This window comes from Leucoraja erinacea, chromosome 2, assembly GCF_028641065.1.
Source record: "Leucoraja erinacea ecotype New England chromosome 2, Leri_hhj_1, whole genome shotgun sequence".
NCBI lineage: Eukaryota > Metazoa > Chordata > Chondrichthyes > Rajiformes > Rajidae > Leucoraja > Leucoraja erinaceus.
In genome coordinates, this window is record NC_073378.1 from 62,336,350 (window position 1) to 62,356,533 (window position 20,184).

General features: G+C 42.4%; 1 protein-coding gene across 2 annotated transcripts in view; it reads left to right on the forward strand.

Moving 5' to 3' along the window:
- Positions 1-9,979: 9,979 nt before the first annotated feature.
- tmem245 (transmembrane protein 245) overlaps positions 9,980-20,184 on the forward strand; it is an 85,870-nt gene continuing 75,665 nt past the window's right edge. For both annotated transcript variants that reach the window (XM_055657760.1, XM_055657768.1), the window contains exon 1: positions 9,980-10,694. In XM_055657760.1, the coding sequence (XP_055513735.1) occupies positions 10,125-10,694 (570 nt within the window). In that variant the 5' untranslated portion in view covers positions 9,980-10,124. The remainder of the gene's footprint in view (positions 10,695-20,184) is intronic.

The window sequence follows — 20,184 nt, forward strand, 5'->3', positions numbered from 1 at the left end:
GAGCTTACCAACTGTGGGTGGAAAGTTACTAGAGGGCATTCTGAGGGATAGGATATACAGGCATTTAGTCAGGCAAGGGCTGATTAAGGATAGTCAGCATGGTTTTGTACGTGGGAGGTTGTGTCTCACAAATCTGATTCACTTTTTTGAAGACGTAACCAAAAAGGTCGATGAGGGCAGAGCTGTAGATATATATGTGGACTTCAGTAAAGCATTCAACAACGTTCCATGTGGTTGCCGGCTCTGGAAGGTTAGATCGCCTGGGATCCAAGGAGAGATAGCCGAATGGATAGAAAATTGGCTTAATGGATGGAAGCAGAGGTGATGATGGCAGGTTGCTTCTCGGATTGGAGGCCTGTGACGAGTGGTGTGCCTCAGGGTTTGGTGCTGGGCGCATTAACTTTTCTCATCTGTATCAATGATTTGGATGAGAATGTGCAAGGCATGATTGGCAAGTATGTAGATGGCACTAAAATCTAAGAGTATCATGTTCAGCTTTGGTATATGATGTTATATGGTGAAAGAATTGGGTCAACTGGGCTTGTATTCACTGGAACTTAGAAGGATGAGAGGGGTATCTTATAGAAACATATGATTCTTAAGGGATTGATGCGGGAAAAATGTTCCCGATGTTGGGGGAGTCCAGTACCAGGGGTCACAGTTTAAGAATAAGATGAGGAATTTAAGACTGAGATGAGGAAAAACATTTTCACCCAGAGAGTTGTAAATCTGGGGAATTCTCTGCCACAGAAGGTAGTGGAGGCCAACTCACTAGATGTTTCCAAGAGAGAGTTAGCACTTAGGGCTAACAGAATCAAAGGATATGGGGAAAAAGCAGGAACGAGGTACTGATTTTGGATGATCAGCCATGACTCAAAGGGCCGAATGGCCTACTCTTGCAGCTATTTTCAATGTTTCTATACATGGCAAGATTAGCAAGTTTGCAGATGATACAAAAGTGGGTGGTTTTGCAAATAGTGAGGATGGATGTGAAAATTTGCAGCAGGATCTTGATCAATTGTCAAGTGGGCTGAGGAATGGTTGATGGAAGTTAATGCAGAATAATGTCTGGTGTTGCATTTTGGGAAGTCTAACATGGGCAGGACCTACACAGTGAATGGTAAGGTTCTAGGTGGTATTATAGACCAGAGGTTTCAAGGAGTGCAGGTGCATAGCTCCCTGAAGGTGCAGTCATAGGTAGATCGGGTGGTCAAAAAGACATTGGCCTTCGTCAGCCAGAGTATTGAGTATATAAATTGGGAGGTCATGTTGCAGTTGTATAAGACGTTGGTGAGGCCACATTTAGAGTATCATGTTCAGTTCTGGGGACCGTGTTATAGGAAAGATGTTGTCAAACTGGATAGGGCGGTAGAGTTGCCTGCCTTACAGCGAATGCAGCGCTGGATCGATCCTGACTATGGCTGCTGTCTGTGCGGAGTTTGTACGTTCTCCCCGTGGGTTTTCTCTTTTGGTTTCCTCCCACACTCCACAGATGTATGTTAATTGGTTTGGCAAATGTAAAAATTGTCCCGAGTGGATGTAGGATAATGTCAATGTGCAGGGGTCGCTGGTTGGCACGGACCCGGTGGACTGAAGTGCCTGTTTCTGCTCTGTATCTCTAAACTAAATGTTGCCAGGTGTAGAGGGCCTGAGCTATTGGCAGTTGAGTAGGCTGGACTCATTCCTTGGAGCACAGGAGGATGAGGTGTGATCTTATAGAGGTGTATAACATCATGAAAGGTATAGATCGGGTAGATGGACACTCTTGCCCAGAGTAGGTGAATTGAGGACCAGAGGACATAGGTTTAAGGTGAAGGGGAAAAGATTTAATAGGAATCTGAGGGGTAACCTTTTCACACAAAGGGTGGTGGATGTATGGAACAAGCTGCCAGAGGAGGTAGTTGAGGCAGGGACTATCCCAACATTTAAGAAGCAATTAGATAGGTACATGGATAGGATCAATTTAGAGGGATAGATGGGACATGTTGCCGGTGTGGGCAGGTTGGGCCAAAGGGCCTGTTTCCACACTGTATCACTCTATTGGGGAATAGTCAGTATTGTTCTATTTATTTTAAGGAAGGTCAACAGGGATATTCCAAGAAACTTATAGGCAGGTGATCCTTACATCAACAGTGGGGAGATTATTGGAGAAGATTCTTAGGGACTGCAAAGACATGGATTTATTAGGGATGGTTTTGTGTTTGGAAGATCATGTTTCAAAAACTTAATTGAGTTTTTTGAAAAAGTAACAAAGATAATTGATGTGGGTAGTGGATGTTTTCTTTACGACCTTTTGTATAGCATTTGACAAGCTCCCTTGTGATAAGCTGATCCACGCGGCGCATAAGGGAAGACAGGCTTTTCTTCCCAGAGACATCCAAGATTAAGTCGTTTCCTGATGTAATACAGTGCCCTCCATAATGATTGGGACAAAGATCCGTAATTTATTTGCATCTATAGGAGCCATTCATGCTTAGGCTAGTTACTGTTGGCATATTATATTATTTTGTCTAGATATTTCTAGCAGTATTATTTTGAACGCTTGGGGGCGGTTATTTGATACATGGGTAGGTGTTACATATATCAGAGTTGGGCAGGGAGGAGCCAGCTCAGACCAGATACGGGAGTTGGAGCCTCTGTACTCCACAATTTGATATTTGTAATAGAAATCACATGTGGTTAAAGTGCACATTGTCAGATTTTATTAAAGGGTATTTTTATATATTTTGTTTCACCATGTAGAAATTATAGCTGTGTTTATACATAGTCCCCCCATTTCATGGCGCCATAATGTTTGGGACACATGGCTTCACAGGTGTTCGTAATTGCTCAGGTGTGTTTAAATGCCTCCGTAATGCAGGTATAAGAGAGCTCTCAGCACATAGTCTTTCCTCCAGTCTTCCCATCACCTTTGGAACCAAAGTTGTGCCAATGAAAGTCAACAAAGCCATTATGAGACTGCGAAACAAGAATAAAGCTGTTGGAGACATCAGCCAAAGTTTAGGTTTTCCAAAATCAACTGTTTGGAACGCCATTACCAGTGGTTCTTAAACTGGGGGTCGTGACCCTCTACTGCATCTGCCAAACATTTTCACCCAGCCTATCCAAGTCACTCTAGCAGTTCCCCACTAGCCCTGCCCCCCGCTTAGTGTCAGACTAACTGTTTCACTTCCCTCATCCAGATCTAAATAGCTGGTGTCCCACAAACGAGCCTTGGGCAGTCACTTCCAATTGTCGTTTGGGCTTTGCCTGGCCTGGGATCATGAAGGGGATGCAAATAACATATCAATTTGTTGAGCCCATGTTTAGGAACCTAACAAAGGTACATACCATATACAGTATTTTGTTCATGTATGCGCGTACTGGTGCCAAAAATGTTAAGAACCACTGATTAAGAAGAGAGCACTGGTGAGCTTACTAATCGCAAAGGGACTGGCAGGCCAAGGAAGACGTCCACAGCTGATGACAGAAGAATTCTCTCTATAATAAAGAAAAATTCCCAAACACCTGACGTCAGAAACAGTCTTCAGGTGTGGATTTGTCAATGACCACTGTCCCCAATAGACTTCACGAACAGAAATGAACGGAATTATCTGCCACAGAAGGTAGTTGAGGCCAGTTCATTGGCTATATATTAAGAGGGAGTTAGATGTGGCCCTTGTGGCTAAAGGTATCAGGGGGTATGGAGAGAAGGCAGGTACAGGATACTGAGTTGGATGATCAGCCATGATCATATTGAGTGGAGATGCAGGCTCGAAGGACTGAATGGCCTACTCCTGCACCTATTTTCTATGAAATACATAGGCTACACTGCAAGATGCAAACTATTGGTTAGCTGCAAAAATACCATGGCCAGGTTACAGTTTGCCAAGAAGTACTTAAAAGAGCAACCACAGTTCTGGAAAAAAGTCTTGTGGGCAGATGAGACGAAGATTAACTTGTATCAGAGTGATAAAAGTTCAAGGTGGCGCCTGCCTGCGACGACTTTTGCGGAGCACCAGAACATAAAAGGTTTAAATACAACTTCCATCAACTCACCTGGATCAGGAAAACGGCAGAAATTGGTGCCATTTCGGACAAGCTGCTTGAGCACCTCAAGGCTCTTACAATTTCGCCATCTCCCGCAGCTGTGGGAGTCCCGGACTTTAAACTTTCCCACGCTCGCTGGAAATCACCCGACCCGATAGAGGAACGCAGGTACTGTACCTGGAAACTCCAGGATGACCTCCAGAGTCGACGAGCTGGATCCTCCAGGAACAATGAAGCTGGAGCTGCCGACTTTGAAGGCACCCTCGTTTGTTACAGCTGGAGCTGCCATCTGTGAAGGAATCCCCTTTCCAGCGCATGTTCGCAGAAGCAACAGGTACAGTAAACACAGTACCTGGAAACATAGGGGTAGCCTCCATTGAGTCCGGAAACGTGGCCGACGGGCAGGACTTCAGGTCAGACTGAAGCGCAGGGGACTTCGGCCCCCTCTCCCTACTATCCCACTGGCCAATGTACAGTCCCTTGAAAACAAAGTGGAGGACAAGGGCAAGGCTGCTTTATCAAAGGGAGCTGAGGGAATGCTCTGTGTTCTGTTTCACAGAGACATGGCTCACCCCCAGCTCCCCAGACTCAGCGGTCCAGCCTGAAGGGTTCTCCATCCACCGTATGGACCGTACACTGGCATCTGGGAAAGGGAAAGGAGGGGGCGTCTGCCTCATGGTCAACTCTGGGTGGTGCTCAGACGTGGCAGTCCTGCCCAACTCCTGCTCTCCACACCTCGAACATCTGGCAATGAAGTGCCATCCCTTCTACCTCCCAAGGTAATTCACCTCCATCATCCTGACCGCGGTCTACATCCCACCCCAGGCAGACGTCCGTCTGGCACTGGAGGAGCTGCATGCCGTGGTCAACAAACACCAGACGTCTTACCCCGAGGCATTTACCACCATTGCTGGGGACAATAAGGCAAACCTAAAGAAATCACTCCCTAACTTCCACCAACATGTCTCCTGCTGCACCAGAGGACCTAACACCCTCGACCACTGCTACACCACTATCAAGAATTCCTATCGTTCTATCCCTCACCCTCACTTCGGTAAATCCGACCATACCGCGATGCTGCTTCTTCCTGCCTACAGGCAGCAATTAAAGAGCACACCCCCAGAGGTGAGGACTGTACAGAGCTGTCGGGGGGGGGTCAGAGGAACAACTCCAGGACTGTTTGGAGTCTGTAGACTGGGCAATGTTCAAGGACTCGCCAACGGACTTGAACGAATACGCCACAGTCGTTACAGACTTCATAAAGAAATGTGTGGAGGACTGCATCCCTACAAAAACCTTCCAAGTGTTTCCCAATCAGAAACCTTGGATGAACTTTGAGATCCGCATTCTTCTGAAGACCAGACACCGGGCATTCATGTCTTATGATACAGTGGTCTACAAGAAGTCCAGATACGACCTTGGTAAGGCCATCAAAAAGGCCAAAAGGAACATTTGCTCCAAACTGGAGGATGAGGCAGATGTTCGGCAGCTGTGGCGGGGCCTGAATGCAATCGCCTCCTACTAGGCGAAATCAGGAGGCAGCTCGAATGTCGGCGAAACATCACTCCCTGACGAGCTCAATGCGTTTTACACATGCTTTGATAGGGAGAACACTGATGTGCCTTCCCAAGCCCCCATTCGCTGCGATGGTATTTCAGTCTCAGTCACAGAGGCCGACGTCAGGAAATCCTTCAGGGGGGTAAACCCTCGAAAAGCGCCTGGACCTGATGGTATATCTGGCCATGTTCTAAAAACCTGTGCGGACCAACTGGCTGGAGTTGTTAAGAGACCATCTTTTGTTATCCATAATTTGGTCTGTGAAGTGCCCTATAAAGGATTACTGCATTAGATAATCACCTGTGGACGTGAACGTAAAAGTTTAAGTCCAGGGGGTCAGATATGGGTTTTTTATGTATGGGTCAGTGCAAAGGGGTTAGGAGCAAGGCCAAGTTTGCATCCAGAGTCAAGGTCTGGAATAGTACTAGGTGTGCAGCCAAAGCTGGTACCAGGGGTGGGTTCAGCACTGGGAACGCAAGCAGGTAAGATCAGGGTAGAATAGGGGTCCAGGTGTAAGGCTGGACTCAGGGACAGGAATGAGAGAAGGTATGCAACTGGAGTCAGGGCCAGGAGTAGTACCAGGTGTGGAGTGAGACCCAGGTTGGTTAACATGGGCCAAGTGTTTGATTATAACCTGATTTCCATACATGAATACACTATCATTCATGTGCTGCACCTGTTGATCTTGAAAGGATGAAGATGGCTCTACTGGGGAATGTAATTAGGAATGTAATTTAGTCTAACCTTATTCATAGCTAATCCAATGTAAAGCATATTTATATTGCATCCAAGTGTAAATTAAAAGACTCGCTTCAGTATGCACCATATTGCACAATTTACATAGATACATAGAAAATAGGTGCAGGAGTAGGCCATTCGGCCCTTCGAGCCTGCACCGCCATTCAATATGATCATGGCTGATCATCCAACTCAATATCCGAGAGATAGACAGAGAGAGAGAAAGAAAGAGAAACCACGCACGCCCTGCGTAACAATATACACAAGCCCTTCTTAAAAAAAAAATACACGCACAATGCTGTCTGAAAAATACAAACACAATCCCCTCTTAAAAAAAAAACCTAGAAAGCCCAACTGGTCTTACCTTAGTCTGTTTCTAAGAACCTCGGCAGGGAACCCGGATCAACCTCTGATGAAGGATCACAGACGTTCCCGGGAGTTTCTAGGGAGTCGGTCGTGCAAGGGGGCCGATAGAGCTCAGTTATCTCCCTTCCAATCCCGGCAACCTCCGCAACCTCTTGCACAGTCAGCCGTTGATGTGGTCCCAGCGAGGCCTGCATAACTACGCCAATGAAAAATCTACTTTTATAACTACTAAACCAGGTTCGCTTCTTAATAAACAGACACCACACAACCTGTTTGGTAGACCAGTTCAAAACTTTACTTAACATCGGCCGATGGAAGGGAGGGAGAACTCCAGTCAAGTGACCAACACAGACACTTGACTGTGCTCAGCCACCTTCTCTTAACAACAGAATTACATTGCCTTAAATAGGGTTTTTTTGTCCCCTTTGCACATTCCACAGACATTAGTCATGGTCAGAGGTACAGGAAATCGTTTCCACAGAATGCATCACATCAAACCTTTTGTTTACATGGTACAAGATATACTAAAAACATTGGCCATTTGGTTTAGGTCCAAATAGACCACCCTAGCTCTTTTCGCTGCTTCCTCTGTCATTTGGTCCCTCATAAACATAGGTCATTTGTTTACAAATATGTGACTGGCTATTTCTCTCTTCCTTTATTGCCTCCTCCCCATAAACATTGGTCATTTGGTTTATGGCATCTTACTTCAAAGATATCTCTCTTCCTCTGTCAATTCCTCACTTGGGAGACAATGTTATAGGATTTATTATCTCACACACACCGCAACCTGAGGCAAGCCTAATTTGACACTAAATATAAGCTGTAAGCTAGCCCAGAAGCCAATTTAATATCTTCTTATATTTTTAACTAAAATTCGGCTTCATCACCCCCTGATCCCTTTAACCACAAGGGCCACATCTAACTCCCTCTTAAATATAGCCAATGAACTGGCCTCAACTACCTTCTGTGGCAGAGAGTTCCAGAGATTCACCACTCTGTGTGAAAAATGTTTTTCTCATCTCGGTCTAAAAGGATTTCCCCTCTATCCTTAAACTGTGACCCCTTGTTCTGGACTTCCCCAACATAACCATATAACAATTACAGCACGGAAACAGGCCATCTCGGCCCTTCTAGTCCGTGCCAAACACGTATTCGCCCCTAGTCCCATCAGACCATAACCCTCCATTCCTTTCCCGTCCATATAACTATCCAATTTATTTTTAAACGATAAAATCGAACCTGCCTCCACCATCTTCACTGGAAGCTCATTCCACACAGCTACCACTCTCTGAGTAAAGAAGTCCCCCCTCATGTTGCCCCTAAACATCTGTCCCTTAATTCTCAAGTCATGTCCTCTTGTTTGAATGTTTGGAGTTGACATGCTTATCCATGTCAACTCTGTCTATCCCTCTCATCATTTTAAAGACCTCTATCGTCCCCCCTTAACCTTCTGTGCTCCAAAGAATAAAGACCTAACTTGTTCAACCTTTCTCTGTAGTTAGTTGCTGAAACCCAGGCAACATTCTAGTAAATCACCTCTGTACTCTCTCTATTTTGTTGACATCCTTCCTATAATTAGGCGACCAAAATTGTACACCATACTCCAGAATTGGCCTCACCAATACCTTGTATAATTTTAACATTACATCCCAACTTCTATACTCAATGCTCTGATTTATAAAGGCCAGCACACCAAAAGCTTTCTTTACCACCCTATCTACATGAGATTCCACCTTCAGGGAACTGTGCACAGTTATTCCTAGATCCCTCTGTTCAACTGCATTCCTCAATTCACTACCATTTACCATGCACGTCCTATTTTGATTTGTCCTGCCAAGATGTAGCACCTCACACTTATCAGCATTAAACTCCATCTACCATCTTTCAGCCCACTCTTCCAACTGGCCTAAATCTCTCTGTAGACTTTGAAAATCTACTTCATTATCCACAACACCACCTATCTTGGTATCGGGAACATCTGGAACAATCTTCCTGCATCTAGCCTGACCAACCCCTTAAGAATTTTGTAAGTTTCTATAAGATCCCCCCTCAATCTCCTAAATTCTAACGAGTGCAAGCCGAGTCTATCCAGTCTTTCTTCATATGAAAGTCCTGACATCCCAGGAATCAGTCTGGTGAACCTTCTCTGTACTCCCTCTATGTAGGTATGTTACAAAACCTACCTGAATCGTCATTAGGAATCTGCCCTCAGCCATGTCGGCGATTTTGGCGCTGTTTGGAGGGGGCGGGTTCAAAACGCGATTTTTACTAGGCTGTACTAATCGCACATGTTCAGCCTAGTAAATCATTAACGAAAAATCGCTGCAAGACCCGGTCGCAAAAGGTATTATTAGTTTTATAGGCCTCGATAATATAGCTCTAATAGTTTTAAAATTACTGTCTGATTCCGCAACCTCTCGCAGCCCCAGGGTTTTATAGAGCAAACAATTAAAGGTATGTACCTTATTTTTACATTAAATGGGGCATATATATAACCCTGAATATCAAGTTATCTATAGCGAGTAGCTCATTTTGGGCTTTTTATATCCCGCAGTATTTTTCTCGGCATTTGAGGGCACTAATCCAGCGCGATGTCAACGTTCTAAACCAGCGCGTTCACATGAACCCACTAGAAAGCCGATTTAAATGGGCATTTATTTACAGCAATTGAACACTAAATTCCTTCTATTTGGCCTATAAATTAATGTAAATTAGATATAAAAATCATGTTATATTGTGAATTATTTGTGAATAATCTTTGGACACTTAGGCTATTTAAAAATGTTAATCTTTCCTTAAGAAATGGGCGTTTGACAATCCAAGATCACAGCATTTTTGTAATGTCCATTGAAAATCAATAGGGAACAAGATGCTAATTTCCGAGTATGAAAATGGTCATAACTTTTTAATACTTGAGATATGAAAGTGAATTTGGTGTCAAATTAAACTTATTGTTATGCTTTATCTGATGGGATAAATTGCAGACTTGATTTTTTAAATCTCAAAATTTTGTAACATTGCTACTCTATGGCAATAATGTCCTTCCTCATATTTGGAGACCAAAGCTGTACATAGTACTCCAGGTGTGGTCTCACCAAGACCCTGTACAACTGCATTTCAAGCTGATGCAAAAGTTCCGTACCTATGGGAGGGGGACACCCCCCGCCCCCGGTCGCTACGCTCTCTCGCCATTGCTCACCCAATGTTGCCAGCCCTGTCACTTTCCCTTTCCAGAGATGCTGCCCGATCTGTCGGTTGTTCCCACATTCCTAATTTGAATCGTTAACGGAACGTTCATCGCGTGTGACCGCGACTCCGCCCGCACCGACTACCGGGAATTGTAGTTCTCCAACCCATCCCGCCCTTTGCAACCTGACACGAGCGGGCATAAACTACAATTCCCGGCGCGCCTTGCCACCCGCCACCAAGCAATGGCAGACATGGCGGAGGCAGCGGCAGCGGCAGCGGCGGGCAAACCTCTGCTGGTGAGATCAACGAGTGTCAACCTCTTCACCGACTGCGTCCAGCAAGGAGTGCAGCAACTGCTACCGCTAAAGTTCGACAAGAACATTAAACAGGCGTTTTATAACACGGGCGCGCTGATATTTGTGGCCATCTCTTGCGGTGCAGCAGTGCTGGTTTACTTTATCCTGGAGGCGTTTCTGCGTCCGTTGCTCTGGGCCGTACTCTGTGGCACCTTCCTTCATCCTTTCAAGACCACCCTCACTAGCCTGGTGAGAAAGTGGCTGAATGGCCTCGAGGTTTCCCGCACGCCCATCGTTTTAGGGACCCTCATGTTGCCTATTTCCTTCGTCAACCGAGGGGTGGAAGCGTTAGGCAATCAAGTGTTGTTGAACCGCAAGATACTGCTCCTGTTGGCAACCGGCGCGCCTAGTCTCTATCTCCTGTACTGCTTCAGCAGCTGGGTCGGATTGCAGTTGCTGCTCACCAACACCGGACGGCTGATCTCATTGGGACTGGAGTATTTTAATACCTTGTGGGTAAGTTGGGAAAAGTCTTATATCATCAAAACTTTCAAATGGATATCGGGATGTCTTGTAATCGAAGAGCTGCCGTTACTGTTAACAATGGTTTGAATAGTGTAGATTTGGTGTTTCTGGAGTCTTACTTGATTGTTATGAATCTTGAAGTGGCAGATAACAACAATATCTGGGTTACCTTTTGGAGAAAGATTGTAGGTGCTTCCCAAAGTTGTCACCCAATCATTTGATTCTCCGTTGTCGATGATTATTTTAAATCATTTCTTTTTAACGGCTCATAAGCTGTGTTTGAGTTGATTTTGTAGTAACCGGAACCTACCCGACCCCAACCGACTCCTCGCAGTGTAATCAACGTTGCGGGGGAACAGTTTTGTGTGTGATATAGGGTTAGATTCATAATTCTGTTCATTCTCGTTAAAGAATAAAATGTTTTTAAATTTTGACTGGTAATTTTCTTTTTTAATGTTTTTTAAATCATTTTTTTAAATGGCTCATATGCTGTGTTGATTTTGTATTACACTTGCACTCTGTAATTCATTCATCTAATCACACTGTTCCCAACTGCAGTATTTGGGAAAATAATAGGGAAGTTTCACGGCAGTCGGGTCACGACCCATGACCCGTGCTGTTGCTATGCTACTCCAAATGGAGTACACGCAATAAACTGCAGGTAAACACTCACAATTGTTTCCAGCGTAGAGGGCCCGTTAAAACTCGCCGAAATTGTAAATTTTTGCGCTGTCAATAATTATGGAAATCGGGATACGCGTGAGAGACATTTAGCCTACTTCAGAATTCCAAAAGTGAGGAGAAATGACGGTAGATAGAAGCGAGAGCTGAAGGGCCAACAGCCAGTGTGCTTAGCGGACATTGGCCGTTTGCTCACTGCATTTCATCAACTAAGGCATTATTTGTGTTTTTTCTTGATTCCTTTGGCATCAAAAAAGTTTCAGAAGTGATAAATCTGGCTGTAAATTTTTTAAATCGCTCATGGTTCTCAAGTGTGTTTTTACATATAAAAAGAAAACGCTTCTGAAGCAAAATTTACAGCCAGAATGATCACTTCTGAGACTTTTTAGATACCAAAGGAATCAAGAAAAAACACAAATAATGCCTTACTGTTGATGAAATGCAGTGAGCAAACGAGATAATTTCCACTATTTTTAATTCCGACATCTGCACAGCCAATGTTCACCAAGCACTTTAGCTGTTGTTGTCCCTTCAGCTCTCGCTTCTCTTTACCTTCATTTCCCTTCACTTTTGGAATTCTGAAGTTGGGTACATGTCTCTCACACTTACCCCAACTTCCCCAATTTTTTACAGTGCAAAAATTCAACATTTTGGCGGTTTTTAACAGGTAGGAAAGTACGTGTTTCTTGCATTAATAACATATACTGGAAGTTACGGATGGCCTCCAGATGGATTGAGCGGCTCCGTGCGTCAAGCCCTATGACCCAGTGACCTTGCGTGCAACCCCCCTATAGCAATATGAAGATTCCAGTTGCTCTAGCCCTGGAGTGTTACTTAATGTTTTTGTGTCTATGGAGTTGTTTCACAACAATAAAATGGGTCTGGTCTTCCCAATAGCCAGAGAGTGGAATGAGATCTGTCTGTAATGGTGAGGTTATCTAAATTAAGTATTTCGCAAAATTAAATTTGTTTAAGCAAGATTTACAAATGATGTATAACTTAAGGATGGTTTTATTCAGCGAGCATACAACTGATTAGATTGTGCTGGAAAGAACACACATACATGAATGTGATATAGATGTATATAATAATATAACACACACATTTACATTTCTTCTGATTTTTATATCCAATGATGAACTTTATTTCAGACTAGACAAGGGACAACATTAAATAAAAAAAAACATTGTAAACCTCCCCGCAACTTCACTTTGGTGTCTCAGCCGTGCTGCTCCGGGCCAGACTCCCCGCACGTTGTGGAAGGAACATCTTTTCACTTTTATTGTGATTTATTTCTCTTTTTAACACTGAATATCCGATAATGACACATTAGCAGCATATGGCACAAATATTGCACCAACCCACTCAATTTTAAATGTCATAATATAAATCCATTAACATGGTTAACACTTTATTTCTGACATGCATAGTAAGATTTACATAATTCACGTTATTCTGTGCTCGACATATACAGGGTTGCAGTGTTCAGCATATCAGCTAACCAGTGAAAGTGATGTACAATTCAACGTACGTAACATAATGATAGCCCCACCACTGCTTACTCCAAAGAGCAAACGTTCAACATCGATACAATAATAAATAAATCGCCATTTGCATTGTTTTGCGCAGCTAACAAATCACAATTTCACACAATGTACATAAGACGGCAGTTATTTGACAAATACTCCGCAGTTCGGTGTAGGAGATCATGTCGGTGAGTATTCTGGACACACTGTCGACATCTGAAATTACAGAAAATATCATGCAGTCAATATGTTCTTATTCTGCATTAAATAACAGAGAGGTAGAAATAAAATGCTCTTGAGAAGATTTTTACAAGGATGTTGCCATGAGGCAACTAGTACTCCTGCACCTATTCCAGCACTATCTAAATGGCGTCAAGTTGGCAAAAGGTGTAGTACAACGGGATCTGGGGTTCATCAGTCTATGAAAGTAAGCATGCAGGTAATGGAGCAGCTGGGCTTGTATACTCTGGAATTTAGAAGGATGAGAGGAGATCGTATTGAAACATATAAGATTGTTAAGTGCTTGGACACACTAGAGGCAGGAAACATGTTCCTGATGTTGGGGGAGTCCAGAACCAGGGGCCACAGTTTAAGAGTAAGGAGTAAGCCATTTAGAACGGAGACGAGAAAACATTTTTTCTCACAGAGAGTGGTGAGTCTGTGGAATTCTCAGAGGGCTGTGGAGGCAGGTTCTCTGGATGCTTTCAAGAGAGAGCTAGATAGGGCTCTTAAAAATAGCGGAGTCAGGGGATATGGGGAGAAGGCAGGAATGGGGTACTGATTGGGGATGATCAGCCATGATCACATTGAATGGTGGTGCTGGCTCGAAGAGCCAACTGGCCTACTCCTGCGCCTATTGTCTATTGAGGCCTCGACTGTATCTGAGACAAAGGGGAGCACCCAGCTCTAAGATCTGAACTATAGTGAGAGTTTGGGCAGACTTAATAAAATTCTCAGTACAAGGATGTTGCCATGAGGCCTCGATTGTATCGGAAACAATGGGGAGCACCCAGCTCTAAGATCTGAACTATAGTGAAAGTTCAGGCAGACTTAATAAAATTATCAGTACAAAACAGAGTCAATATGTTCTTATTCTGCATTAAATAACACGGAGGTAGAAAGAAATGCTCTCGAGGAGAATATTTTTACATGGATGTTTATGGGGACTCGACTATCTGAGCTCAATGATCTAACTGCAGTGAGAGATTGAACAGGCTAAATAAAAATTTCAATATGCCACAGAAGTAATAAATGTTCTCTTACCTTTCCTCCTTAATGGGGAACAAGTCGGGTCGCCTACATTGGCGATTAGAACAATTTACAGCAGAGCAGTACGCAACAGTAGTAGATGTGGACGGCATGGTCAAAGTGAAGATACGAGAGCGGAGGCGGAAGCAAAGATCCTATCTTTGGGCGGGAAGCTAGATGGCCGAAGCTGGTTACTAAAATGGGTCCTATAAATACCCATGAATCTGCCCATGACCGTACTACGTGTTTTTTGTAGGAGTAGGCCATCTTGCTCCACTACAAGATCTTTGGTCGAGGAGATCGATGAACACGAAATGCAAAATGTTAATTGGAATAGGGAGGTTTCACGGCAGTCGGGTCACAACCCATGACCCATACTGTTACTATGCTACGCCAAATGGAGTACACGCGATGCACTGCAGGTAAGCACTTACCATTGTTTCCAGCGTAGCGGGCCCGTTAAAACGCGCCAAAATTGTCAATTTTTGCGCTGTAAATAATTGTGGAAATCGGGATAAGTGTGAGAGACATTTAGCCTACTTCAATCCAAAAGTGAGGAGAAGTGATGGTAGATAGAAGCGAGAGCTGAAGGGACAACAACAGGTAAAGAGGTTGGCAAACATTGGCCGTTCGCTCACTGCATTTCACCAGGCATTATTTGTGTTTTTTCTTGATTCCTTTGGCATCTAAAAAGTTTCAGAAGTGATAAATCTGGCTGTAAAATTTTTAAATCGCCCATGGTTCTCAAGTGTGTTTTTACATACAAAAAGAAAACGCGTCTGAAGCAAAATTTACAGCCAGATTTATCACTTCTGAGACTTTTTAGATACCAAAGGAATCAAGAAAAAACACAGATATTGCCTTTCTGTTGGTGGAATGCAGTGAGCAAACGCGATAATTCCCAATATTTTCAATTCCGATATCTGCACGGCCAATGTTCGCCAAGCACTCTAGCTGTTATTGTCCCTTCAGCTCTGGCTTCTCTTTACCTTCAATTCACTTCACTTTTGGAATTCTGAAGTTGGGTACTTGTCTCTCACGCTTACCCCGACTTCCACAATTTTTTACAGCGGAAAAATTCAACATTTTGGCGGTTTTTAACAGGTAGGAATGTACACATTTTGTGTATTAACAACATACCGGAAGCTGCAATGTCCTCCAGATGGATTGAACAGCTTTGTGTGTCAAGCCCTATGACCCTGTGACGTTACGTGCAACCCCCCCTATATCAAGGACCACTCCTCAAAATATAAGATACATATGTAATACAATGGTCACACAAGTCATACACACTTTCCATACCAAGAAGAAAGATATTTCTATAAATCTAAACATTCTATAAGTCTAATGTTTACATTCCTACTAAGACAATACATTTCATAAATTGCTTCACTACAATTTTACACATTTTACAATACTATTACATATGTATTTAAAACATTAATTATATGAGTTTGCTGAATTACAGTTTCTAAGTTAAAAACACATATACATCTCCCAAACTAAGCATACATGGGTCGTAAATCTGTCAACTTAATTAATAAATGTTTGGTGCAAGGATACAACTCAATTCTAATTTGTAGCCCCTTTCCTGCTATCTGGAAGCTGGATTTCCAATCTCATGTACAAGGGAGATTTACAACTCAAACCATTACATCAGAATTACATCTCTTCGACTTCCTATAAACATATCCATCAATCTAATTCTCTTCCTCTCCAATCACCCATCCCTTTTCACAACCTCATTATAATTTAACATAGCCAAGACTAACTACAGGGTCTATTATCTCTCAACCTTGAATTCTGTCTCAAACTCAGCATAACCCTCACAGCTTAAGAATGTGCCATAGAGAAAGAGCAGTTGACCTCTGGCCTAAGAAGAGGCCCCTATTCAGCTATCCATTCTTCAACACAAAGTCCTATGAAATACAATTTCCTCCAGTGTTATAATTGCCCCAAAGCAATAAACTAAGATATGCAGGTTTAGGTTCAGGTCTCCATGTTTTGATTCATCTTTCCCTGTGTGTATGTTTCATTGTACTTTATTTAGTTGGAAAAACCTTAAGCTTTTCTTTTGCAAATTACCTAGCTTATAGAAAAGTCACTATCCGAGCGGTTCTATTATATAATACTTCCTCAATCTGCCTTCCTGTTTTTGCTACCAAAGTGGATAACCTCACATTTATCCGCATTAAACTTCATCTGCCATGCGTCGGCCCAATCCCCCAACCTGTCCAAGTTACCCTGCATTCTCATAACATCCTCCTCACAATTCACACTGCCACCCAGCTTTGTGTCATCTGCAAATTTGCTAATGTTACTTTGAATCCGTTCATCCAAATCATTGATGTAGATTGTAAATAGCTGCGGTCCTTGCGGTACCCCACTAGTCACTGCCTGCCATTCTGAAAGGGACCTGTTAATCCTTACTCTTTGTTTCCTGTCTGCCAACCACTTCTCTATCCATGTCAGCACTCTACCCCCAATACCATGTGCCCTAATTTGCCCACTAATCTCCTATGTGGGACCTTATCAAATGCTTTCTGATGCTATCATAGCATAGAAAATAGGTGCTGGAAAATAAGTGGTGGAGCCAGCACCGCCATTCAATATGATCAGCTCAACAGTTGCCAAGGCATCGAAGGTCATAGACTTAAAACACGGAAATTAGGTGCAGCAGTCGGCATTGACTTGGTAGGCCCAAGACCCTCTTTCTGTGGTCTTCGACTCTATGATTCATTCAGATTGAGAATTTAAAATCAATAAATTAGGTGCACATAGAAGCCATATGTAAATGGCAGAATATATGTATCTCCTCGCCCATCTGTCTGTCCCATTTGCTGAAGAATCTGTGGGTCTCACATTAGCCTTGGTCGTTACCTCAGAACACACAAAATTGCAGTAGAATCAACTAATTCTTACTCCTGATCCTGCTTTAGAAGAAGACATTTAAATATAAGATCAATTTTAGAGAAGTTTATATTATGCCAGAAGCAATATCTGTCTTTCAGCAGATATGCAAAACTCTGTAATAAATGTTTAATGAATATATTCTAGTGTTTGTTCCCTGTAGAACATAAATTTTGCAAGGTATCTTGACTTTTAAGTGCTTAAAGTCATATAATGCTACTGCCACCAGTTTGTACTGTATTCTTGATAAATGAAAAGATAATTTAATCTAAACAAAATTGAAAATGTGCATAAAATACAGAAAATAGAAAATTTACAAATGGTTTTCAACGATGATCTTTGTGAGGTGCTACTTGTTGAAACTGCATATAACAAACCATTAGAGGTAAAATAAATAGGATAGAAATGGGAAAAAGAACATATTTGGGCTATCTAGCTACCACACCTTTTACAGAGATCATATTATGGACTCTACTTTGGTAATTAACCTAATAATAAAATGTGCTGTATTGTAAAAATAAAAACAGGTAAAAGCAGTCCCCTTGTTACTACAAGGTTTCCTTCCAGAGAACTATTTGTAGCCCAAACTATTTGTCAGTTGGAAATTAGCAAAATCATGTGTGGGAAAGGATCGCAGAGACGGCTGTGACAGGAGAGCAAGCATGGTAGGGAAGAGCTGCTTCTGGCTGAAAATGACTCGGCGAGTGAGTCTGCTCAGTTTAGTTCAGTGATACAGGCCCTTTGACCCACCGATTCCATACTGACCAATGATCACCCATACACCAGTTCTATCCTACACCTTAGGGGCAATTTACAGAAGGCAATTAACTTACAAACCTGCACATCTTTGGAATATGGGAGGAAACTGGAGCACCTGGAGAAAACTCACAGGGAGAATGTACAAACTCCGTACAGACAGCATCTGTAGGATCAAACCCAGGTCTTTGGTGCTGTAAGGCATCAACTCTACCCTTGGTTAACAAAAATCTATCAGCATATTTAAAATAGTTGTTTTTTGCACTTGTTATTTTGAAGCATCAATCATCTTTTAGGTGTGTAGCAGATTTTTCTAAATGGACTTCTGTAGGCCTTGCTTGAATATTTGAATTGAAAGAGTCCCCTGTAGTTGATTCTGCTATCAGTGGGTATCATTTGTCTTTATAGCCCATTAATTCCGTTAATATTTTGAAAACCTTTTTCAAATTGCCCCTTCTAAATTTCAGGGAATACAATCCTACATTGTACAGCACAAATACAGAATTCTACAGATGCTGGAAAGCTGAAAATGTTGGAAATAATCAGCAGGTAAGACAGCATCTGTAGACCTGGAGTTAATATTTCAGGTCAATGAACTTTCATCTGAATTGGAGAAAGTTCAAAATGAATTAGTGTTAAACAAATAACTACAGAGAAATGAGTTTGGAGAAAGGAATGCCAAGCAAGGCCTGTGAAAGGATAAAGGTAGGAGAGATTAAAAAAGCAAAAGACAGTGCATGGAAAAAGTGGATGGAAATGAAATGAGGAAAGAAACAGAAAATGAATTTAGAGGTGGGCTCACTGGGTATTTCAGAATCTTAATGTGAAACTTTTAAATTCAAGGTTGAGTTCAGGAGTTTGTAACACACCTTTTTGTAAAATGAGATGTTGTTCAAGCTTCATTCTAGTAATATGTAAGACTGAAAACAGGAAGATTGCGGTTGAAAATTCACACTAATGCAATCAATGAAGGTGTTCTGCCAAAGTTTATTTGTTGTAAGGGAACATGAGCAACAAGTAAAACGCAGTCGAACATGCAAAGGAAGTTGCGGTGTCACATGGAAGAATAATTTGAGAAGAGTCAGAATGTTTCAAATGGGGAAAAAAAGCAAGTATTACATAACATGCCCTAGTTATTAAGGAACGATGGGAAGGGGTTAGATAAATATACAAGCAGGATATTGTGCAACCAATTGAAATGTTGATCAATGATGAAGCGACTACATTCAGGGACTTATTCTTCCCCAAGGTTGGACAGGCTAGATGCAGGAAGATTATTCCCGATGTTGGGGAAGTCCAGAACTAGGGGTCATAGTTTAAGGATAAGAGGGGAGTCTTTTAGGACTGAGATGAGAAAAACATTTTTTACACAGAGAGTGGTGAATCTGTGGAATTCTCTGCCACAGAAGGTAGTTGAGGCCAGTACATTGGCTATATTTAAGAGGGAGTTAGATGTGGCCCTTGTAGCTAAAGGGATCAGGGGGTATGGAGAGAAGGCAGGGATGGGATACTGAGTTGGAGAAATCAGCCATGATCATATTGAATGGCGGTGCAGGCTCGAAGGGCAGAATGGCCTACTCCTGCATCTATTTTCTATGTTTCTATATTGCCATCTTGTTGTGGTGGGGAAGCATGCATGTGCCCAAGATACCAAGAGCTAAACCATCTGGTATTATGCTCCTAGCAGGATCACCCATGGCAATCAGATTGAGGGGTAGGTTCCTGGCAAAGTGTGGCCGAAGAAGAACTCAATGGTGAAACAGGTGGAGGATGGTGGTTAGCCCGTTGGTGAGAAGGCAAACCAAAAGAATAGAGCTGTAAGCTGAGGTTTACTTGGCTTGGTTGGAGAAAGAGAGAGATATTAACGTACAATTTTCATTTCATCTACCTTTGAATATTGGGATATTGTGAGCATTTTCACTATGAAGATTGTAATAGAATCTTCATACTCTGACTGCATGTAGTTATATCAATAGTAAATGTTTTTTTCACATTTTCTTTTTGGTTTTTCATCAATAATAATGTCACAATTTATTGAATTTGATTTTTTTTCATTTGACTAGTAGAGATATGAACAATTTCTATATTTAGCAATGGTTTTATTGCTTTGAACGTTTAGCTGTATTGAAAAGTCAGTATTTTGTGTTACGTATAGGCTGCCTTATCAGTCTTTCCAGGTGTATTCAAATAATCATTGGCCACTATCCTTATACTTATAAAACTATGATCTTGGATGTGTGTGTGTATAATCATACTGCTCGAAAACACGACGCCCTAACCATAAAAAGTTAACATATTCTAGTAGAGTTTTATCCGGTGAAGTCAAAAATCGACTTACCTGAAAATTTCAAGCTTTATTT